Genomic DNA, 23565 nt, shown 5'->3' on the forward strand with positions numbered 1-23565 from the left:
ACGTATCTGAGCACAGCTGCTAATTAGTTGTTTATGATTATTTATATAAAGTTAAAGGGGAACTCTGCAATATATTTCTTGCAATAAATCATAAAACGACTATGATATGTCATCAGATATCAAAGAATCATTCTGAGTTGAAATACTCGCTTCTCTAACAACAGAACTACAATCCTTTGAAATTTCTGTTCCAGCCCCTGACTTGAGTTTTTGTTTGCTGGTTTCACGTTAATTTAAGGTCAAATTAATGCTGATGTTTGCTGAAAAAGTAAGTGTCTGTTTAAGAGTCGTAAGAAACGTTGGCAGACAACTGACAGTTACAAACAGCTGATCAATTTACAGCAGAGGACTTGTTGTCCTTATTATTGTCAATTAGAAAATTTTGCGCTTGTCTTGTGTTCCTGCAGCCTGTCTGAGCTTCCTCCAGTCTGGGGAGGAGGGGGTGTTGGGAAACAAATCACTTCAACCATAGATCATATACTAAATAAACCTATTTAATATACAGTCTCTGGTTCCAGCTCTCTGTTTGGACTGCAGGAATAATTTTTGGACAGCAAATTGTTACACAATACTCCTTTAAGGTAAGTTTTACTTTACCTTTAGCAGCAGTCTTACTGCTCTCACCAAACCCCTAATCAGACTCCCTTTGAAAAACTCTTGGCTCATCTTTCGACTGCTCCAACAATCACTAACTCCGGTGTGTTTGGATGCAATAAACCTTAATATACTGTGTTAGGTGTGAAAATATTCTGGCTGTACATGCTGTTTCAGCCTGCTGCTTCTCTGATGTCCCACCTCCCTCCCACTTCTCTCCTCTCTCCTGATATTTTCACATCTCACGCAGTGAATTAAGGGTTTGTTTTCACCAAATCAGAGTTTGTGTTAGTTGGGACAGTTTTGTAAAGGGAGTTTGGTTAGTTTGGCGAGAGCAATAAAATAGCTGTTTGTAGTTAAATAAAACATATCTACTTTCTCTGTAAGGATCGTTTCCATTATGTTGTCACACTTAGAATAACAACAATAAAAATTTTAGCCTGTCAGGGACAAAACAGGCATTCCTACTCAATACTCAAAATTCAAAAAAACTGTTGTCCCCCCCATTAGTCACTTAGACATAAAAATATGGGAAAATAGGGCACAAGTTGAAAAATACCAAAGTTACCCTTTAAATAAAACAAACACCATCGACTTTCCTCCAGCTGCCTCTCAGCCAAAAAGCCTTTTTCGGAAAGTGCACTTCTGCCGAGTAACCTTGCAAAGCGCACTTGAGTCATCTCTATTTTCATTAATAAAGCCTAAGAGAAGGGTTTCCTAACCTACATACTCTCGCTCCGTCTCGACTTCCCTCCCCTGTTGGCCTATTTCTGGTGCTACTGTTTTCCCGTTTGGAAGAAAGAAAGCAAGCGCGAATAAAGGAGAGCCAGAAAGAAGACGGAGAGAAAGAAAGGAAGGAGGAAAGAAGCGGAGAAAAAAGGAAGCGCTTTTCTTGTTTAATCTCCCGGTAGAAACGGGAGAGCTGTCATTAGGTCGGCGAGCGGTTTGGGGGAGGGGGGGGCGGAAACTCCAGCTAGACACTTGTGAAGTGCACTCCACTCCTATTTGAAATGCAGACATGAGGAAGTACCACTTTTTAAGTTTATCAATATTCGTTAATTATCATTATCAACATTCCATAAGGTCTTATTAATTAACATACAGGTTTCATACATGAGTTTTTCTGTACATGACTTTTAGTTATTAGAGAGTTCAGGTCTCGGGCGGGTTTACTGTGCGCGCACACAGGAAGAGAAAAACAAACAAACCCCAAAAACAAAAAGAGAAAAAATATGGCTGTCCATCTGAAACAGTTCGGCTACGTGTGCGTCCAACAGGAAAAATGCCCGTGAAGAAAGAGGAAGAGGCGTGGCTACTTGGTAAGAGCCTCCCCCTGAGCTGAGGGTCCTGTGGGGGGTGGGGGGAGGGTGGAGGACGAGTCCGCCGAGAGCTCAGGTCCAAGCCGACACTGAAAGCGGCATGCTCGCCAGGCTGACTGCACAGGGGGAACCCTCGGAAAACCCAGGGGGAGACGAGAAACAACAGTCCCGGGAAGTAGGGGGGGAAGGTTGAGGTTGTACTTGAGGGTCAGAGTGACTGCATAGACAGAATAGTAGGTCGAGGGTGGAGGTGGGGAGGGGGGAAGGAGGGAGGAAGGCAAGGAGGGGCTAAGCAGGGTGCTGCAGGCGCTGAGGGAGGCTCTACGTCAGTGCAGATGTGCATGTGTGCGTGCATGTGTTTGCGTGTGCATGTTGTCTGAGGGAGAAGGAGGAGGAACAGGAGAGGAGTTTCGAGTTTTGATCCTCCTGAGCCGATTCCAGGTCCGTCAAGGCGAGGCCCGGCGGGGGCCGCGGCGCCGCTGCCCCCCTCCCCTCCCACACGTGGAGGTGGAACGCGGTGAGACATTAGTGAAGCAGAGCAGGACTCTGGTCAGAAGACAGCTTGACCCCCGTCAGACACAGCCAGAAGCTCCCTGCACCGCCCGACAGCTCCTGGACGAGAAAGAATGTGAACAACAGGTGAGACCAGCATTAAAATGCACCTCAAAGTCAACCACTTTAAGAGAAATTTAAGGGCTAAACAAACTGGTAAACTGGTTGGTAAACAGTGTGAGCAATCCACAGAGGTTCAGAGAGGTTTTTTAAGAGATTTAAAGAGTAGAAAATTTGCTATTTGCCATGCTGAGTGCTTCTGATGGGCTGCAGCTTGCATACAGACACAGAAGGTAAAACATGAACATACTGATGCTCTAAACAACATGTTTAGCTTTTTAATGTTTTATAACACAAAAAACTCCAATGCACTCTCTTTTAAAATAATTAATTTATTGTCAAAGCATAGTGTCGGACCTTAAAAGAAACTCTTAACACATTTGATCACACAAGCTTTTGTCAGGCAGTCGAACTTCCATGAAGTCTGACGAGAGCTTGATGATGAAACTGCCCTGAGACTGCCTCGCAGTGTTTTGGGATATTTTTGAGTTCACATGTATCCCTATAAGAGAGCACCTGAAATAAACTCAATCTGAGTCCAGGACATGCTCCTACCAAAACAGTTTTGACTCTCCATTTTCTACTCACATCTACCTTAGAACATTTTGTCCAACGTGATTCTGTTTCAGTCCTTCACTGAAACAAAATATCACTCTCATTGAGAAATCGATCTAAAACAGGATGACACTGTGTAGTTTAGATTCATGTCTGTTCAGACTCAGTAGCAAATACTTTGAGGGACTCTAATAAAAGGTATGAAGTGTAAGCTGAACATAATGATGTCACAGTGAAGTTTGACCTTTTAGATACAAACGTCATCACTTCATTTTATCTTATTAGATATTTGTGTGAAATCTTGTCATAATCAGTGTATGAATTCTTGAGTTATAGCCAAAAATGTGTTTTGTGTGATCATAGTGACCTCTGACCACCAAATTCACCCATGAGTCCAAGTAGACACTCTTTACCAAATCTGAAGAAATTCCCTCAAGGCATTTCAAAGATGTTGCGTTCGTGAGAACGGGATGGACGGACAACCCATAAACAAAATGCCTCTGTCTGATGCCAGTACAGAGGCATCGAAATTCACCATGTTTTGTTCCTCCACTTAAAGTGATATGACAGTGCACCAAAAAGGCATCTTAAAAAACAGGGATGTTGTGCAAAAAGACACTGAAATATGGAAATTCACATAAAAAGCATAAAGCAGGAATAAACAGCAGCAACATGTGTGCAAAAATATTTTACCTACTCTGTTTTTTAATGATAAACGAGCAAGTTTGCACACACAGTAAGTTGTAGTAGATAACAAATATAAACTTCATTTACGGAGGTTTAAAGAATACCACATTTGCTGTTTTGTACTGACTAAAAAAGATGCAACTCTTTTTTTAAAACCTAACAATGGATGAGGATTAAATATTGTATTTTGTAAAATGTTCTTTTCTGTCTTATATTTATGGTCATATATATTTCTCTTATTTTACTTGCCAGTTCTTCTCTAGTCACAGTCAGTGTGTCTCTACCACACAGAGTGCAATTTCTCAACATGCACAGGTTTCATGTGCGGCTGCGTCTCGTTTCCAGTGAAGGATCAGAATCAGAATCATGCCACAGTTTCCTTGTTTCTATTGGTGTCCTCCGGCCAACTCAACCAAGTTTCTGAAACCAGGATATAATGTTTACAAGCACAAAACCAAGATATTCAAATACTAGTGTGCACTAGCATGTGAACATGCTCACTGATGAAGGCAGCCAAAAACATCTGGGGAATAAAGCCAAGTTTTGTGACTTGTTTAATTTAGGTTCTATAAACAGCCTGAGAATAAATCTGAAGGCTCGCTGTCTACTTGCTGTTTTGTATTCGTCTTTTTTGTATCTGTAATGTCATTATTTGTTGTTTATGATGGGGGCTCTGATTAAAAGTATGTTGTTTTCTGTCCTTAAAGAATAATAAGAGGTGTTTTTTCATTTGGAGTATTTTTTTTTACCCTGTTGAATAAAGACGAGATGTGTATTTTTTATAGAATTTAAAAGAGTGAAATGTCCTTTGTGTCATCTGGTTTGGGGTTTGGGTAAATCTGACAGATTTTTTTTTTTTTTTTTTTACCAGGAATTAAAATAACCTTTAGCTTTAGCAGTTATTATAAATCAGCACACATCCCCAGGATATATAGCTTTGTGCAAATAGGGGCTTAGCCTACTTTTGTGCCAGATGAGTCTGATTCACCAGAAAGTAAAGTGTTCACCAAAAAAATTATAAAATATTTAGAAAATATTGTTTCTTTGCTATTCTGACCTGATTTAAAAATACACTCATGTGGCACTAAAAGAAGGAAACATGTACAAACCACAATTCCATTAAAGTCGGGATGCTGTTTAAAATGTAAATAAAAATATAATGCAATGATTTGCAAATCCATTTCAACATGTATTTAATTGAATGCTGTACAAAGACAAGATATTTAATATTCAAGCTGATTAACTTTGTTTTTTGTAAATATACACTCATTCTGCATTTGATGCCTGCAACAAGTTCCAAAAAACTTCAGACAGGAGGATGTTTACCACTGTGATACATCACCTTTTCTTTAAAAGACACTCATTGCCTTTTTTTTTTTTTTTTTTGCAAACTGAGGACAATAATTGTTGAAGTTTTTAAAGTGAAATTCTTTGTCATTCTAGCTTGATATACAACTTCAAAGGCTCAACAGTCCAGGGTCTCTGTTGTCTTCACAGGTCTGGACTGCAGGCAGGTCAGTCTCGTGCCCGAACTCTTTTACTATGAAGCCTGTCGAAACACGTGCAGAATGTATCTCGGCATTGTCTCGCTGAAAAAGACGTCGTCTGGATGGTGGCCTATGTTGCGCCAAACCCTTTATGCACTGTATATTTCAACACTTATGATACACACCCATTTCAATAACAGATGACTGGCTTTTGAACTTTGCGCTGGTAACAATCTGGATGGTCTTTGTGTTCCTGCACCCATGTAGTAGCCTCTCATACAATTATATCACTTTTTAATGCAGTGCCGCCTGATAGGTCAAAGGTCACATGCACTCATTGCTGAATTTTAACCTTTCCCTTTATGTGCAGAGATTTGTCTGGATTGTCTGAATCTTTTAATGATATTATGGATTGTAGATGGTGAAATCCCTAAATTTCTCGCACTTTTGTGTTGAGAAATGTTCTTAAACTGTTATTTGCGCACGCAGTTTTTCATGAAGCGGTGAATGTCACCTCATCCTTGCTTGTGAACGACTAACAACATGTTGCAGGCGTCAAATCCAGAATGAGTGTATATTTACAAAGAAACAATGAAGTTAATCGGGGTGAACATTAAATATCTTGTCTTTGTACTATATTCAATTTAATGCAAGTTTTAGAATTTACAGATTATTGCATTCTGTTGGTATTTACATTTTGCACAACATCTCAACATTTTTGGAATTGGAGTTTGTAGACCCCCAGCAGTCATAAGCAGGTGAGTGGTATTCTCCTTTAAAGATTACAAGTTTAAGGTCACGCGAGCTCAGCGCGGTGTTTACCTGTGAAGCGGTGGAGGGAGGTGGTGATGAGGAGGTGTTGGTGATGAAGAGGATGGAGGAGATGATAGTGGTAGAATAGCGACAGGGACTCAGAAGAGAGGAAGTAAGCAGGGAGAGGCACTGACATCAGCCTGCTTCACCTTTGAGAGAGACAGAGGACAGAGAAGGAGGAGAGGAAGCAGAGAGAAAGAGGAGGACAGATTGGAAATCGAAAAAAAAGCAGGACAAAAGGAAGACAAACAGCAGTGGGGGGGAGAAGAGCACAGGGAAAAGCAATGTGTAAAAGTGCCACGGCGGGACATCAGGCAGGTGCAGTTTAACAGAACGGCCACAGGGAGGCAGCAGAGCACAGGGAGTCACACTCACAAAGCTGCGGGTTGCAGTCAGGCGGCTGCGGCGCGGGGTCACCACTGTGCCGCTCAGGCTGCGTCCAATCCGCCGCAGGTTTTCCCCATCATCAGGCTCCACCCCGTAACGCAGATCCCGCAACATCATTGGCTGCGGAGGAAGAACATGTCTGTCAGACGCTGGGAAATGGATCCAACCTGCGGACATGTGAGGGGACTCTGTCGCTACATACGCGTTACCTTGTTGAGGTAGGTGGGGGTGCTGGTGCAGTCGGCCCCGTACACACTCCTCTCCATGTCTGCGTTGGGGGTCTTGGAGCGAGCCTGTCCTCCCACCCTGGATATGAGCCTCTCTGACGGGCTGCAGCCTGGAAACACACACAGGCAGGGCTGCAGGTCAAAACACCAACATACACACATCTGAAACATTTTATCAGCACATCAACCTCAACTCACAGATGTCCCCCCTGTTCTTCAATTTACTGTTACATAATGCAGCTTATAAAACATTTTGTCCCACATGATTTGACAACATAATTTATTTGTTCAACATAAGTTGTGCTCCACCCGTTTATGAACAAATATATATTTCACTTACTGAGTAAACTGTTCAAACGCAACATTTAAAGGCATAATATTTAACATTTTCTAAAAACAAAACAAAACAATGTATTGACTCATAAAAATGTAATCCCTTTCCATTATCATTTATGACCCACTGGGAGTTTGTGGGGGTCATTATTTTGCTGTGCTCAGGATGCTTTACCAACTCAGAGTGTTGGTATTTGGCATCGTGTGAATGAGACACAACAGTAATCAGTTTTTCTGATGTGTTTGCAAACAGCTCGGACAAATCCTACCGATTCTACCTTGACTCGTGAATCAATTTCTGAACATTTTCCTGTGATTTAAAGTGACCATATTATGGTTTTTTTTTTGGTTGGTTTGCTGGTTGTTTTTTTCCCTGTCCTTTAATGTGTTATATAGCTTTTTTGTCCATTTGAAGTGTCTGCAAAGTCTCAAAGTCAAGTGAAAATGCTTCTCCTAAACTGCGTGAAACGCCTTGTTTGTAATTCATCTTTTCTTCCGTTATATCAGATTATAACTCATTTGCATAATGCACAGTTTAGTTTGGAACAGAAGTTGGAATGGGTTTGCTTGAAGGGGAGAAATTGTACACAGTATATACTTTATACTCATTTTTTACAGTATACTGTTTGTTAAAATACAAAAATTAAGCAGACATCACAATTTTATCCTGAGAGCCAATAAATCTTTTTCACAGCAGCCAGTTTGACATGAAATAATCATGTAGACACTGGTGTTACTAATGATACTAACAAGGTTTCATTCCATTCAGGTCAAACAGTCAGGGTGCTGCTATTGTCCATGCTGGCTCACCAAAAAGGGTCTGCTACACTAAATGGAATGGGACCTTTATTGGTGACACCTGTGTTTATCCTACTATTTCATATGAACAGGGCTATGATATAATGCCTCCACAGTCAGAATAAAACTGGTAACAAAATGTTTTCCCACAACTTAAATCTTGTTTTGCAGCCGTGAGCAGCTTATCCCGTTCCCTTGTGCAGTGCATTGTGGGAGGACTCCACCCGTCAACAGCGCACTCAAAAACCAAGTGGTTATCACGGATGCATACTGACTGCTTTAAGAACAGTTTTGTCACTTTCACACAGCAACATACTCAGATCCTGTTTAAGAATTATAACGCACAGCAGTGTGAAGCTGAGACACAGGTCAGGTTTTGAGCTTGTTTTCAATAATAATAGAACAGTAAACAACCACACAACATGGTACTAAACATGGTTTTAAGTAGAGTTCATCTCAAGTAGGAATCAAACTTCAAAGTGAGCATACTGTTTTGAGGATTAACAGTAAATTTGACCCTAAGTACCATAGCATTGCAACTAATGATTATACTCATCATCAATGAATCTGTCGCTTATTTTATTGATTCACTGATAAATCTTTAAATCCACGAAATCTGCAAAAATCATAAAAAGTTACCAGAGGTCATGTCATGTCAATAAATCGCATGTTTTATTTGGTCACAAAGTCCAAAACTTGATGATGTGAAAAAACGGATTTAGACAACAAATTATCAAAATTGTTGACGATTGACTAACAGATTAATCGACTAATTATTTCAGCTCTAAGATACCATCTTTTAGGGATTCATACTGAAGTGATACACCTAAAATATTCATATAAATAAGTAAGTAAATATTCAAGACCTCACTTGTTTGAGGCTGTACTGTAGTAGGTCTTCAGTGTGTGTGTGTGTGTGTGTGTGTATGTGTGTGTGTGTGTGTGTGTGTTTGTGTGTGTGTGTGTGTGTGTGTGTGTGTGTGTGTGTGTGTGTGTGTGTGTGTGTGTGTGTGTGTACCTGTCTTTCCAGCCAGCAGACTGGCCTGGTAAAGGGAGTCAAGCTCAGACAGCTCAGCCTCTTCACGGTCACCGCAGGGATCACTGTGTTGCCCTGGGGCATGCTGGGAGCTGTAGTGCCCTGGAGAAGACTGGCAACTGTAGCTGTAGCGCTGCTGACTGGACGCCTGCGGCCTGATGGGAACGCAGCGGTCTGGTGGCGTGTCGTACGGCGTCACCACGGCGTCGGGCCGGTCCAAACTCCAGGAGGACCAATGACGCGTGCCACTGTCCGGAGCAGTGGCTCCATGCCTCGGCCAATGCTGAGTGGCGGCGGCGGCGGCGGTTGGGGAGTGGGGCCGGGGCGGCTGCCAGAGAGGCGTGAGAGGTTTCCTTTGCCCGGAGGCTTCCAGAGGGGAAGAGGGGGGAGGAGGAGAGGACGGAGGGGGAGGGTGTGTGTGTGTGGGTTCAAGGTGTGTGGAGTGTGCGGTGTGTGTGGTGTGTGTATCCCAGAGACGCAGAGGAAGCGAGGGCAGAGAGATGGCTAAGTGCTTCCCCAGGGGTCTGACACTCACCCCCCCTGCCTGCAGCAACTCGCACAGCCTCACCCCTGTCCCCTCCCTCCCATCCTCGCCTTCCTCCCCTCTCCGCCCCACGCACCCGCCCACCTCCTCCTCCCCCGCTTGGCTGGAAGGGGCGCAAGGGTGAGGGATGCTGAGGGTGAGCGGGGGTCGAGGGGGAGCGGGCCGATAGGGCGGAGGAGGGGGCGGGTCCCGGCCCAGGGCAGCGTCCTGGTTGGGCGTTGCCTGGTCCTCTTCCTCCTCCTGATTGGGCGTCAGCAGTACTTGGACCGGGCCAGGCTGTTCACTGGAGGACACAAGAGGAGGGAGGGTGTCAGTCAGCCGGCAGAACGGAGGGGGAGAAAAAAAAAGAAACCAAAAAAAAAAGAGAGAGAGAGCTCTGACGTCAGGTGAGTTACTGCATAGAGGGAAGGTCACAACAGCAGGATAAACAAGCAGAAAACACACACGCGCACACACACAAGCTCACTTTCATACACAACAAACAGCTACGAACACACAATGATGCAGCCTTGTGCAAGCATCGCTCCGTGTATGGGATTTCACAGCCATGCTGTTTTATGAGTCAAGCACAAGCTCAGCTCCACGCACTGACAGATCACTGCAGATTCACCAAACTTCACTTTCTGATCACAACATCCTCGAAGATCTGACTTTAATCTGATTATGAAGGCAGCAGTTTACCCTCTGCTGCACCTCAACGCCGAAAACAAATGTGAAAGGCTCCTCCAGTCTGGAGTAATTCAGCCTCAGCGGGACACTATATTACTTTATTGATTTACATACATTGATATGTGGAGGATATGATATATGTTGAACATTAGCAGATCCTCTCTGCAGAGACGTCGCACGCACTCGGCACTCTATCAGTGTAGCGGTGTGTGTGTACTAAACTAGTGTGCAAGTCTGTAAATTTGTGTGTCTATTTTTAAAGACAGCATGCGCGCAAAACCTGCATGTGTCTACGTGAGCGCCGGCCCCCATCCCCCACATTAACTCTCCCGTCTCTTTTCAGCCTTAGTAATTACCCAGCAGGCTTTGCAGCAGCAAGCTATAAATCAGAGGCTTGTGTTGATCAATAGAGGAGAGGAGGAATGTAATAAAAGAGGCTGAGCTCCGAGCTTTACCTCCTCCTCCTTCCCTTCATCCTGCTGTTAACAGTTTTGCAATTTAGTCATTTTGAACAAATTTAGCTCCAGTTTAAGCTGAAACGACTAAACCTGACATTAACATGAAGAAGTTGACAGATCAGCTGGTTCGAGTGCCGCAGTAAGACTCCTCACAAGATCTAATGGGAAAACGTTGTCTAAGTGTAGATTTTAAGATTTGACAGACAACGCTTAAGGCACGTACGGGACTAGATGCTGACTATATTTCTAATTTGATAACTCCATGTGAGCCTGAGTTTGATAAAAACCAGAGGAGACTGGGCCTGTGCAATCAAGGCCTCGTCTGTTATTTAAAAAAATGTATTGTGTATCTCTACGAAGAGTACTACGAGTATTAGGGTCACACATTTTAAAATCCTTTTTGTAATTCAACATTTTGACTTAATTTACAACATTTTGACTCAACTGCGTTCTCAACATTTGGTCTTCGTTCTCAGCATTTTGACTAGATTGTCTACACTTCAACTTCATTCTGAACACTTCAACTTTATTTTTCATATTTTGACTTCATTTTCAACACTTCAACTTTAATTTCGAGATTTCAACTTTATTATAAATTTTATAAATATTCTCGACACTTCAACTTTATTGTTGACACTTCAATTTATTCACAGATTTTCAGCTTTATTCTCAATATTTCAACTCTATTCTCGATACTAACTTTATTTTTGATACTTTTTTGCCAATTTTATTCTTGATATTTAAACTTTATTCTTGACACTTCAACTTTATTCTCATAATGCAGAATTAAAAGAATCTTCCTCCTCTCATGTTTTCCTTATGTCTGGCGCTAACACACCTTCATAGTGTTACTCTGTTTTTCTTGTATTAGTACTTTTAATTCTTGTTCAAAATGATCACATTTCATTTATATTTTGTACCATTTATGTATTTTTGTGTATTCTTTTTTGATTATTTGTTTTGATTACTCAATTAATTTTGGTCTATAAAACATCAGAAGATAGTGGATTAATACCATAAAAATATCAGAATTTTAAAATTGCTTGTTTCTGACCAATAGCTGAAAATCTAAAAGATGTTCAGATTCTGGAATCCATGGGATGCTTGGATCCGCTCATGCAAGTCTCATTACTTGTAACTAAATTTAATGTGATTAGTTCTTTATTTTAATTCTAGTCTCACTTTTTTATAATATGAAATATGACATTTTATACACTCAACAATTCTTGTCACTTTCCACCTCCTCGCACAGCAAAACTAACACATCAGGAGGAGACTGACTGACTCACTTTAACACACAAACACAGCAGCACAAAAACAGACAAACAGGATACTAAACAGGATCTGTGACTGCAGTCGCATGGCAGCACACAGGACAGAAACACAGTGACGGACTGCAGCTTTACGGTGCACAGAGGGACAGATCAGCGGCACACAAAGAGCAGAGGGAAGCCTTGGCAGCACACAGCTACAAAGAGCAGCACAACAACAATGAGGGAAGCAGTGAAGCACGGAGAAGCAGAGAGCAACTCTGTCTCTCTCTTTTTATTCTCGATGGCAACACAGAGCCCAGCAAAGCAAGTTTTTTTTTTTACTGCACTGCAACAAACACACAAACACAAAGAGGGATAAGAAGTTACTGTATAGAGTCAAGTGTGTGTGCTCGAGAACACACGCACATTCAGACACACACACACACACATACACACACATACAGCAGCATGTGAGAGCGCAGTGCTCGGGGTTACAAAAACAGGGGGTTCTGGGATTTTGGACAGCCAGAGCTGAAGACACACACATGAGGGTGTTTTTTTGACAGCCAGCACCCAGAGGACACACAGTCCTGAGGTGGGTTTGAGGACAGCTTGAGCTGAGGACACACACGAAGTGAGGGGAGGGAGGAAGGGAGGAAGGTGGGGTCTGAGGTGGTTTTGAGACAGGCACCGCTGCGGACACATAAAGGGGGGACAGTGGTGGTACCTGCGAGGCCCCTGTGGGCGGGCGCTTCCTGTCTCCCGTTCCATTTCCTGTTCCTGCCTGCGTTTGATTGGGCCCCCAGTGCTCCTCATGCACGCAGCTACAGCCAATCCGCTATGAGCGTTAGCCTCATGCAGGGGTCTGAGCACAGCTGAGGATGTTAACAACAGAGCGGGAGATAAAAAGGAGAAAAGACAGAAAGATATAACGACAGAGTGGCAGAAAAGGAAAGAAAGAGCGAGGGAAATGAAAAGAAAAGGAGACAACAAAGATAAAAAGAGTAAAAGATGAAGAATATGAGGATGACAGAACAGGTGAGACAAAAGGAGAAAATAGAAGCAGAGCAGAAGGAGTGGTTATGAGGGGGCTGGCATGCATTACGCTCCTCTACTGTAAGTCAATGTGTGTGTATTTTATACATATATAGAGCTGCAAAGTGGGAGGATTTATTTTGAGTTGAACAGTTGAAGAACAGTGAATTGGTTAAACTATACATGGAAAATATTAGCAACTGGGTCAGAAAATATTAAGTTGGTTCATAAAATATGAAGGAAGGAAGTCAACTACGACTCCAAAGGAGCATTTCGCCAAGAAGCATTCGATCTTAAAATTCAGGTATGTGCACCGCTAAAAAGTGTGCTTTTTAGAAACCTGTTCATTCAGTTTTAGGCGACTTTAGTAACTGAGGTGTGGCATTTTACTCCAAAATGACCCTTCCAAATTCCTGTCCCCTTTTGGAACCTTTGCAAAATGCTAGCTGACCCAGCAAGCTAACGATTGAAGTAGATTATCTAACTAGCTAGCAAACAAATTTGCACGAAGACCGTCCTTGCATATCAAAGTACGGTAAACAGGAGAGAAGAAAGTTGACTGTGCGTCCGCCGTGTAACAAGCTTAACTGTTACTGGAGCACAGAGCTGAAAGAATCCGGACTTAGAAAGGTCCTCCAAATATGCTGCAACCCTGATTTGTGCCTTCTTCTCTACATCTACCGCTGCTGAGGATCATGGGTATTGTAGTATTTGGTGCAATTCACCATACTAAACTGATGGATTATATCTCAGATACAAAACTGACAATCACTGACTCAAAACGTACCCTTGATCAGTTTAATACACTCTGGTGTTTTACTGCTAAAGTCTTACTTGGTCTGGTATGAACATTCACTGATGGCTACTGTGACAATATGTAAATTCTGCCACTAGGGGTCTCTCAGTCAAAACAATAACAAAGAAGTAGTTTGATGACATTCAGACACATTCACCTTCTTTTTTTGTTTCTCTAAGATGTTTTCCTGGATGTTACAGGAACTAGCCACTAGTTGAAAACACACTGTTACTTTGAATAATTCTGAAATTTCTCTGGGTTTGAAGTTATTTTTAACGGAAGCTGGCGACATGAAGTCATCAAACATCACTGAGTCTATGTGTGCTACTGTTCTGTTCCAGTTTACCAGTTAGCATTATCCTGTTATTTTCACTTGGGCCAACAGTGGTCACTGTTCAGCAAGAGTTATCCTGTCTCAGATGAGACTCTGGTGTTTTTTTTGTGTTTAACAATCACTGAAGATATTACATGAAGAATATTTCCACACCCGGCATCTCCTCCCACTTTGCAGCTCTATTGCAAATGCATCAATATGCTAACTCATACTATAGTTAGTCAAAACGTCAGATAAGATTAGATAAGTGAGGAGCAAAGTTGAGGCTACGTTCATGAAGCCACAGACACCAGACAGGGAAAAAGGACAGAAGATTTTTCTTTTTCGGACAAAGCTTTCTATGGTGCGTAGCCTTGTGAACGCACCTTGAAATGGTGTTAGTTGGTTATAAAAAAGATGCAGAAGAGGACAACAAAAGAGCAGCCATCACCTATGTTGGCTCGACTTTACAGACTTTTGATTGATAGAGACAGAATAAAGGAAGGTTGATGGCAGCTCTGTTGTTGTTGTTGGCTGTAACGTCCTCTAAAACACTGAGGCAGATTGTTTGGAGTCCGCCTGAAACCATCAATAGGGATGTGGGAACCCAAATTCTGTTACGTAATCGCACTGATAGTGATGCCATCTGTTCGCTCGCAAGTCGTCCTTTCACTTCATCAAGGTTGAGTGTACTCACAGGGGTGTGTGTGTGTATGTGTGTGTGTGTGTCAGGTACATGAGGCTGAACACACTGAAGCACACACAGTAGGACAGACAGGACACAACATAATAATCCCTGATATAGATTTAGTTAGTGCTGAGCTGGAGGGGAAAACCTGCACACCTGCAGTTCAGACTAGGCTCTCTCTCAGACACACAGACACATATTTTCTGAAAATAGTAGCACACACGTACAGTTTGTAGATGCATGGACCGAATATGCATGAAAACACGCACAAACATACAGGAATATGAACCACACCGGGGCTGTCTGTCGAGCCAAGTGTCAAGTCTGTCTGAAGTCAAGTCTTCTGTCATTTGGACATGTGTCCAGGTCAAGTCACAAGTCTGCAAATGTTAGTTAAGTGTCTGAAGGCTGACTATTAACATGACACAGCATGTGAACACTGGGCCTCATGCATGAATGTTTTTTCTTGTATATTTGTTCCTGCACAAAGAAATAAGAGTGAGAAATTTGCAATTAGCATATGGAAAACAATTCCATATAAGGGCAGCAGATTTACGTACCGTGTGCAAACCACAAACCAACAAGCCCCCATTTGGCAGGTGACACTGAACTTTACAGGAAAACAAAAAGAAATGCCATGTAAGGGCAGCAAAAAGCTGAAACTAAATTTTCATCTTACCATCTTGATGAATCCCACAAAAGTTATTAAATTGTTTGCATGAACAAATCTGTCCGTACAAACGACTCATGGATGAGGCCAACTATTCTTTCAAAACTAATTAAAACTGTTTGCAGTCTTTCTGCGATCCCCTCAATGAAGTCCTTCCAATGCATATGTAAGTAAACAGGGCGAGTGGCTGTGCATATTTACTTTTTTGCTGCAATCCATTGTACTTGGCGGGGAAAAAAATGACTACCAGCATGGAGAAGTGCAATGGAACAGTCATTCAAGTCAGAATTCCAAGTAGGAAACTGGGGAAAAATCCAAGCTAGCGTTTAGAGATTTGTCATACAAACAGTTTGCTGCGGGTGTCCAAACGTGTTGGGACACAGATTGTAAGTTAAGAACACTGACTCGGAACTATTGACTTACGACTAGCAATGGATTGCAGCATTTGTTCAATTTCTTGGTTGGAATTTCAATGTTTTGCCTTTAAGCTTAAAGTAAGTCAACTCTCACAGCAATCAAGTCCAAGTCATGTCTCCAGTCCTGATATCAACTTAAACGATTCAGAGATATTACTACAGGGCCGTCCGCACCAAGAACTATAACTATAACTATTAAAAAATATAGTTCTAAAATCGTTCTAACTCAAGTGGATGGAGGAGTCTGAACCCGAGCTTTACAGTTGTGGTTGTGGTATGACCTAGTGGCTGTACTTAGGTACAGTGGTGCTTTGGGCTAAATACTAACACTCACAGTAGTGATGGGAAGCATATCTATGTTCCCAGGGTTATATGTTCTATGCTAACCTCCTAACCATAACACATTATGTTCTATATAAACGTCGGAAACATAGGAATGAGCCCTGACAATGGTACCATGCTGATGTTTATCAGGTTAAAAGTTGTCAAAGAAAATCATTTGGCTGAATGCAGAGCAGAAAGTTACTGGGCTGATGCTAATTTTAGCATGCTAACATACATTATAACTGTTTAGCTAATGCTGAACAGGTATAATGTTTACCATGTTTATCATGTTAGTTTTGTGTGTTAGCATGCTAACATTTCCTAATTAGCGCTAAACACGAAACACAGCTGCAGCTGATAGGAATACCTTTTCACTACACCATTTAAGCATTCAGTTGTGCTCCTACATGTCTCTACATTCACCTTGAATCCATGCTGATCCATGCAGTCCACCCTATACCTTCCCATTGGGATCAGGATTATCCTGATTTTTAGCATCAGAACTATCCTATCCTGCACCTTGGAGAGAAATATCCCAAAACAAGACCTGATCTAGAGTCTGGGTGAGTTGGATTTCCAAATCTGTATCCCGATTTTGTAGGATCAGGTTCCTACATCCCCAGTTTTGAGACTTAAATAATTTTCAGATACTTCTGATCTAAATTATTCTAACAATTTTACACCCCTTACACTTTTTTAAGGACACACCTTAACAGAAACAATGCTCTCCCCCTAATTCTCTTCAGCGACAAGCAGACTGTGTCACTGCTCCTACATGGACTGCCCTAAAGACTTAAAACTAAAGAAAATTTTACATTTTTTTCACCCACTTTTAGCAACAAAAGCTGGGAGATTGTTCAGTCTGGACCAAAGTGGTGGGCTATGGTTATAGATTACGGTTATAGAGCCATAGAGTGGTGCCCATCAGCCATACTGGTAGCATAGCTGAAAAACAATCTGCAAAATTGAGGACAAGATATTTTAGTGTCAAGTATGAATCAAGCTCCAAAATCACAGGTTCCCACACTTTCCATAAAGCACCTTTCTGTCTTTTGTTAGACCCTTGATTACTTGTAGAGTATTAGCCTAAATATTTTAAAACTCCATGCTCCTAGATTGTAAAATAAATCTGTAGTCCTCAAACCCAAAATGAGCCACAGGAGACTTTGCAGCCTGACTGTGAGAAGCAAGTTGTCTTTGACATGTAAAATTGGTGGAGTGCCCCTTTAAAAATGACTGGAGTCCAAGTCTGAAGTCTGCATCTCACAATCTCACCCACACATGAAGATACACTGTGCACACAACATGACAATTTACATGTACATACAGGAATATACACACACAGCATCTTTTTGTGTACTAAGAAACACACACACACACACACATTGTGAACTCCTTAGAGAGTGTGGCCGGGACATCAGAGCTCTAAACTTGGACTGGGGTTGTGGTTTTAAACAGGAATCACCCTGAGAAAGTTTCAGTCAAAGTCTGATGAGGAGTTTCCACATAAAAAAAAACTGATGGGACAGGGATTTGCTCTCCGCTCAGACACACACACATATTCTGACATAAAACACTCAGAGATGACACAAAAAAAAACAAAAAACAATATATACAGTGTGAGTTATAGTAACACGCACTGAACTAATGGACAAATAAAAAAATTCCGACGTAGGGAGACAGATGGAGAGACAGACGAACAGATGGGAATGAGGACAAAGAGGAGGTCAGACAGAACCACGGACGTACAAGTCACTGTGACTGCTAAGCTAGACAACAGGTGATAATGTGACCTTAAAGCTGCACCGGGCAAGATTTGAACATTAAAATACACCGAAATGACGCAAAACAGCCTCACATCTCTCCAATTGAAATGCCACAGACGTGCCGTGGTTTTACATCTTGTAGGTGAAAACTGACACTGAAATCCAGAGTTGTCTAATAAGTCAGTAGGGATGGGAAGTGATAAGCTTTTATTGATACCGATTGATTCTGCTTGTTGTGATCAGTCCTACATGTGGGGAAAAAGGAAGATCCACACAAGTTTCAGCATCTTAGAGTAACTGCATGTGGCTCATCTGAAACAGATGAAATGAGAGAATATTTGCGCAGCATTTTCATTTAGGCTTTCTTAGAGAAAGAAAAAAAATCTGCTGAGCCTGCCTACGTGGCATGTGGCAGGTGGTAACAGACGGGCTGTGCGGTTGGGAGGCGGTGACTCTCTCGTGCGTAGAGTGTCAAATACATCATGTTACGCCTGGAATTTAAGCCCATGTTGTGTAGAAAGATGTTTCAGCAGATTGATGGTGTTTCCAACCTTAGGGCTCATTTATGCCCCCTTTAAATACGAAATAGCTACATCCGTTTCAAACGATGTAACCGTCCAGGATGGATGTTATGCAATGCATCCACTAGAGGGCGCTGCTCAGGGTCATAAGTTATCCAAAGAATAGGAATAGTCTAAAGTTTCTGCTAACAATGAACATGGCAACACCGGAGGAGGTTGTAATAATGTACCTCTTGACAAAGAGGTGAAAGCGGAGACACGCTGTTGACAGTGGAGGTCTGTGCGGCCATTAAAGGGACAGTAAAGCAACAATAAAGTAAAAGTAAATATAAAAAATTAGGTATCAAAATCATGGAAAAATTTGCGGTTTTCTCAGGTCTGAAATGCCGGGGGCGTGTCCGCTCCACCGTCTCCTGTCTTCCTCTCTGACTCTTTTTTTGTCGCATGTTCCCAGCAGCGTAGACATCGATAAAAACGATGGATAAGCTCGGACGCATACCATTCCAATGGTTTGCACAATTTGGAGGCGGTTCTCGATTCCCATCCCTAGAAATCACATACAAAGTTGCCACGTGCAGCTTTAAATGCAGTTTGACCTTCTTCTTAAAGGACCAGTTCACACAGACTTACTATTTTCTCACTTACAGATTCTGGTATCCAGCCATAGAGATAGTGTGGTTTGGTCTTCATTAGTTTTCCTTGGAACTCATTCCGAAAAAAGAAATAGTCCCTATAAACTACTACTTGTATCAAAAATCCTTTTATTCCCATCAATTGTACGAAAGTGGAGACAGAAATTTCAGAGACAAATATCTTAAAATTTGCAAAAATAAGACCAAAACTATCTTCATCACTAGATACCAGTAGAGGCAAGTGAGATCATTTTTTTTCTGTAAGTTGGGTGAACCGACCTGTTTGACATTCCTTAAAGCCTTAAATTCACCACTTTTTATGTGGATGTCCAATCAGTGTTGATGGTAAATGTAGTCAAATGAAGTGATGTATTCCTCATTGCTATATTAGTGATGTCATTGGTTTTAAGGAAGAATTACAAGCCATTTCAGCTTGGATTTCTAATGTTGGCCTCTGGGTAGTCAGAGGGCACACTAGATGAGTATTTCTGTCACCTAATGCAATGTTTTGGCCCAACATAATAACAGCTGTAGGCTGGGGTGCTGATACACGGCAACATGGGCTTGCAGTGCATCCTGCTGCGTGTCGGCACTGCCAGCACAGCTCTGCACGCAAGAAAACTCAGCTTTCTTGGTCTATATAGCACAAACTAAGGAATTTATTGCTTCAATTGACTAGATTTACCTCAAACAGTGACTGGATATCTCCATAAAAAGTGGTGAATTTTCCCTTTAAAATCTTCCAACTTCCCATACATATCTCGTACACCCTCCCTCCTTCCCTCACTGCCTCTCCCCTCTTTTCTCCATACCCTGGTGTTGGAGCTGGTCCAGGTCCATGAATTTGCTGGGTTTGGGGTTGAATCCCATGGCCGCCTCCCGCTCCGCCTCCCTCCGCTTCTGCTGCTCCTGCTGGCGGGCTCTCCTCGCCACCTCCTCCTGCAGCTCGTCCAGCTCACTGCGCCCTGAGCCTGAGCGCAGATACAAATTAAATCATCAATCAAATGAAGTCAAATGGTTACAGTGCATTAAATGCAAAAAAAAGAGAGACACACACCTGCGTTTGTGCCGCCACCCCAGCTGGGCGAGGGCAGCTCCTGCAGGATGGCACCGCTGCTCTTTGACTTGGGCACCGTACGCCATGAAGGTCCTGACATCAGCACCCGTTTCTGTTGCCCCACCTCCCTGTGGAGAGAAAAAACAAAGAGAAACACAGAGAAAGAAAAGGAGAGAAAAGGGGGAAAAAGCATTGAGAGTACAGGTTATATGTCGCTAGACAAATACGTCCACTGATGGATTTGTTGTACAATTGTTGGACAATTTGTCGTTGTTAATGTCACATTCGTGTTTCAGGCTAATAAAGTGAAATTGAACAGAAAAACAGGAGTGACAGAGAAACCAAGAGAGGGAAAGACGACGAACGACGGAGACAGACAGGAAGAGACAGTAATTGTTATTTGTGAGTTTCCCACCTGTCGGGGCTGCTGCTGTTCCTCTCGCTGCTCTCGTAGCCACTCTCCATCCTCTGGATCAGACGTGGCTGGTGCTCCACCCCTCTCAGAGGTGGAGGGGCAGGGGGACCCATCGTCCGCCCGCCGCCCAGAGACCTGGGCTGCCCGACCAGCCCAAACCCCGCCTCCAACTCCCCGACCTCCCTCCCTTCCGCCTCTTGCAACCCTAGCTGTGTGGGTGGAGCGGGTCCCGCCAAGGGAAAGGAGTCCTGGGGCTCCGGAGGGAGAGAGGGACCAGGCAGGGTGTTGTAGCCCAGGGAGGAGCCTCTCGGTCGGGTGAAGATGCTGTCGATGTTCAGGGCCTCTCTCCTGGGCCTCCAGGTTGGCCTGTAGCGGCCTCCAGAAGAGCTAGAGAGCGAGATGTTACATGAGTTACCTGAAAGCTACTCAAAGGGTGCGAATGATTAAGTAACATCTTCTTTAAGGAAAGTAGAATGTCTCATTTTAGAGGGTAGTTAAGTAAAAATACATGACCTAAAAACAACTTAAATACAGTTCAGTCAGGACACTCACACAGAGCTTTTAACCATTTATTGCACCGACAAAACACAGTTTTGTTCTGCTTATGTGAACTGCTTGACATAGACTGAGATATAATAATTAGTGGCTCTCCACCCTTAAATTTAAAATTTATTTGACCTTTAATTAATTTATAAATCATAGCATGACTTCATACTCCTGTAAATTTACTCAAGTATGGAATTTAAGTACAAGTTTGAAGTATTTTCTTCAAGTATATCTATTTTTATGCCACCTTAAACTTCTATTCCACTACATTTCAGATGGAAATGATTGAGCTCATGCATGAACGCTTTCTTATTTTTCTGTTTTATTTGTTCTTAAACAAAGCAGTGAGAGGAAAATAAGAAAATCCTATGTGGGATTTGTGAAATGTGTGCTGACAGCCAAGTGTGTTCTTACCCACCCGAGAATGTTGATGAATCGTGTTTGATCTTAAAATGGATGCGCGTGCCAGGAAATTTGCAATTAGCATATCAAAATGCCCCAATAAATCCATATAAGGATAGCAAACGTACTGTACGTGCCGTGTGCAAACCACAACGCAACAAGCCACTGACATTTGACAGGTGACGTTAAACTCAGAGAGGAGAAAGTAAAGTAAAGAAAGGAACTGCCACCTAAGGGCGGCACACAAAGGAGTGTGGAGAAGCGTTGTTGAAGACGTTTCTCTGTCAGGGTGCAGCAGGTACAGCCAGACTGTGTGGCCGCCCAACCACCCGGCCAACTGAACATGATTCTGTGCATCACATGTTATCTGGAAGATTGCTGAATGACATTTTTTTCTAGTGAGGAGGAGGAACCGATGTGTAGTACTGTCGATTTATCTGCATCTGCTGACCAGCAGTATAGATAAACTGGACATACTGTGAACTTTGCAAAGCGCACACAGCCATTTGTGTACACTGTAAAAATAACCTTTGTTTTAACTTTTAACACCACAAAATAAATAAACCTTTCTAGTCAAATAAACTTGATATTAATCCAGTTGCACTTGATAAGACACTTTCAATAAATTTAATATATTAAGTTGGACCAAGAACTCTGCAGTCGCACTGAAGAAGAAAAAGTAGTAGAAGAAGAAGAAGTAGTAGAGGAAGAAAAAGAGTCTCAGGAGAGTTTATCTCATAGAATGCATGCTTGAAAGTCTGTTAATATACTGATAACTTTTCTTCAGAAACTTATTTTAATGAGTTGATTAAACTCTGCGCAGTACATTCATTCAACTCATGACATCAAAAGACTGTTTATATATTCAGGAGTTACTAGTTAGGTTTCAAATTAAGATTTTGCATTAAAAAATAAATATAAGCTTATAAAATAAAATGCATTAATAAAGGTAAAAAAGCAGGTCGTCTGAAGTCGATGTGATTGTGTGTATCGGTGGTGTAGTACCTGGACTTGCTCTCACTGCTGGTGCTTTCATCCTCCCAGTGGGGGCCCCCGACTCCGCCCTCGCAGCCCCCCACTCCTGACGAAGACGAGGAGGACAAGGGACGAGAGGAGGAGGAAGAGGAGGTGAGCGGCCGGCGGGAGGAGAGGAGGAAGACGGCCGTCTCCTTGTACTCCGGCAGGGGAGGAGAGGGCGGACGGGGAGGACCCTCCACCGCTGACTCTGAACGTGGGAGAAGCGGAACAGAGAGTAAAATCCCACAGGGGGCAATTAGGCAGGCAGCAGTGCAAGTAAATATGAGAAGAACCCGAAGAGTCTGAACTTCATTTTACGCTGAAGCTTGTTTCCTCTCACTGAATCTGTACAGTTTAGTTCTTTCTCTGAAAACACTGCGGTCACCTGTGTATTTACAGTTGTTGGAGCTGTACTTCTGTGAGTATACACTCACAAAATTAGAGGTGCTAACTAGAACCATGAAGGGTTCTTTGGCTTTTTGGTCCCTTGCGTACAGATTCCACTTAGAACCCTTTCAGAGGATTCTAATTAAAACCCAACCTAAAACTACCTGAAACTTGAAACCATCTTCAAAACGTTCCAGGAGAACCTGTCTGTGGTGTAATGGTTCCACCCAGAACCTTTTCTGGGGTTTCTGTCTTGAAACTGTTCACCTTCTAAGTGTGCTACCATGAACCCACCCACAGGGTTCCACCAAGGCCCTTTCATATTCCAAGGATTACATGTAGAACACATCCAGGGGGTTCTACGGTGAATCCTTTTGTAATCCAAATGTTTTATCTAGAACAAGGGGGTCAAACAAAACCCTCCTATATTTAAAGTGTGTAATCTAGAACCCACCCACAGGGTTCTAATGAGAACCCTATTATATTAAGGTACAAAGAACCCTTGATGAAAGACTCCTTCGAAGAATTCAACAACCCTCTCTGGGGGTTCTGTCCAAAATTTTTCCACCTCTAAGAGTGCTAACAAAAACCCACCCAGAGATTCTACCAAGAACCCATTTATATTCCAATGGGTTAATCTAAAACCCACCCGGGGGTTCTACCATGAACATTTTTATATCCATGGAGTTATACTGTGAACCTTTTTATATTCCAAGGGCTTTATTTAAAACCCTAGAACCAGGGGGTTCTACCATGAACCCTTCTATATTTGGAGGGTTTAATCCAGAACCGACCCAATTCTAATGTA

The 23565-nt window shown here is 42.5% G+C and overlaps 1 protein-coding gene across 3 annotated transcripts in view; it reads right to left on the reverse strand.

Annotated features, from left to right (window-relative positions):
• Positions 1-836: 836 nt before the first annotated feature.
• Positions 837-23565, reverse strand: part of usp54b (ubiquitin specific peptidase 54b) — an 87295-nt gene continuing 64566 nt past the window's right edge. For 2 of the 3 annotated variants that reach the window (XM_084740976.1, XM_084740977.1), the window contains exons 12-20: positions 22359-22578; positions 20406-20792; positions 19991-20118; positions 19746-19904; positions 12500-12647; positions 8831-9675; positions 6664-6791; positions 6443-6574; positions 837-2525 (exon numbers count right to left, since the gene is read on the reverse strand). In XM_084740976.1, coding sequence (XP_084597102.1) covers positions 2439-2525; positions 6443-6574; positions 6664-6791; positions 8831-9675; positions 12500-12647; positions 19746-19904; positions 19991-20118; positions 20406-20792; positions 22359-22578 — 2234 coding nt within the window. In that variant the 3' untranslated portion in view covers positions 837-2438. Of the gene's footprint in view, positions 2526-6076; positions 6217-6442; positions 6575-6663; positions 6792-8830; positions 9676-12499; positions 12648-19745; positions 19905-19990; positions 20119-20405; positions 20793-22358; positions 22579-23565 lie in introns of all 3 variants that reach the window. The other variant, XR_014772175.1, reaches the window with a different exon arrangement.

Source organism: Lutjanus erythropterus, chromosome 17 (genome assembly GCF_056507025.1).
Source record: "Lutjanus erythropterus isolate fLutEry1 chromosome 17, fLutEry1.hap2, whole genome shotgun sequence".
NCBI classification, from domain to species: Eukaryota; Metazoa; Chordata; class Actinopteri; order Lutjaniformes; family Lutjanidae; genus Lutjanus; species Lutjanus erythropterus.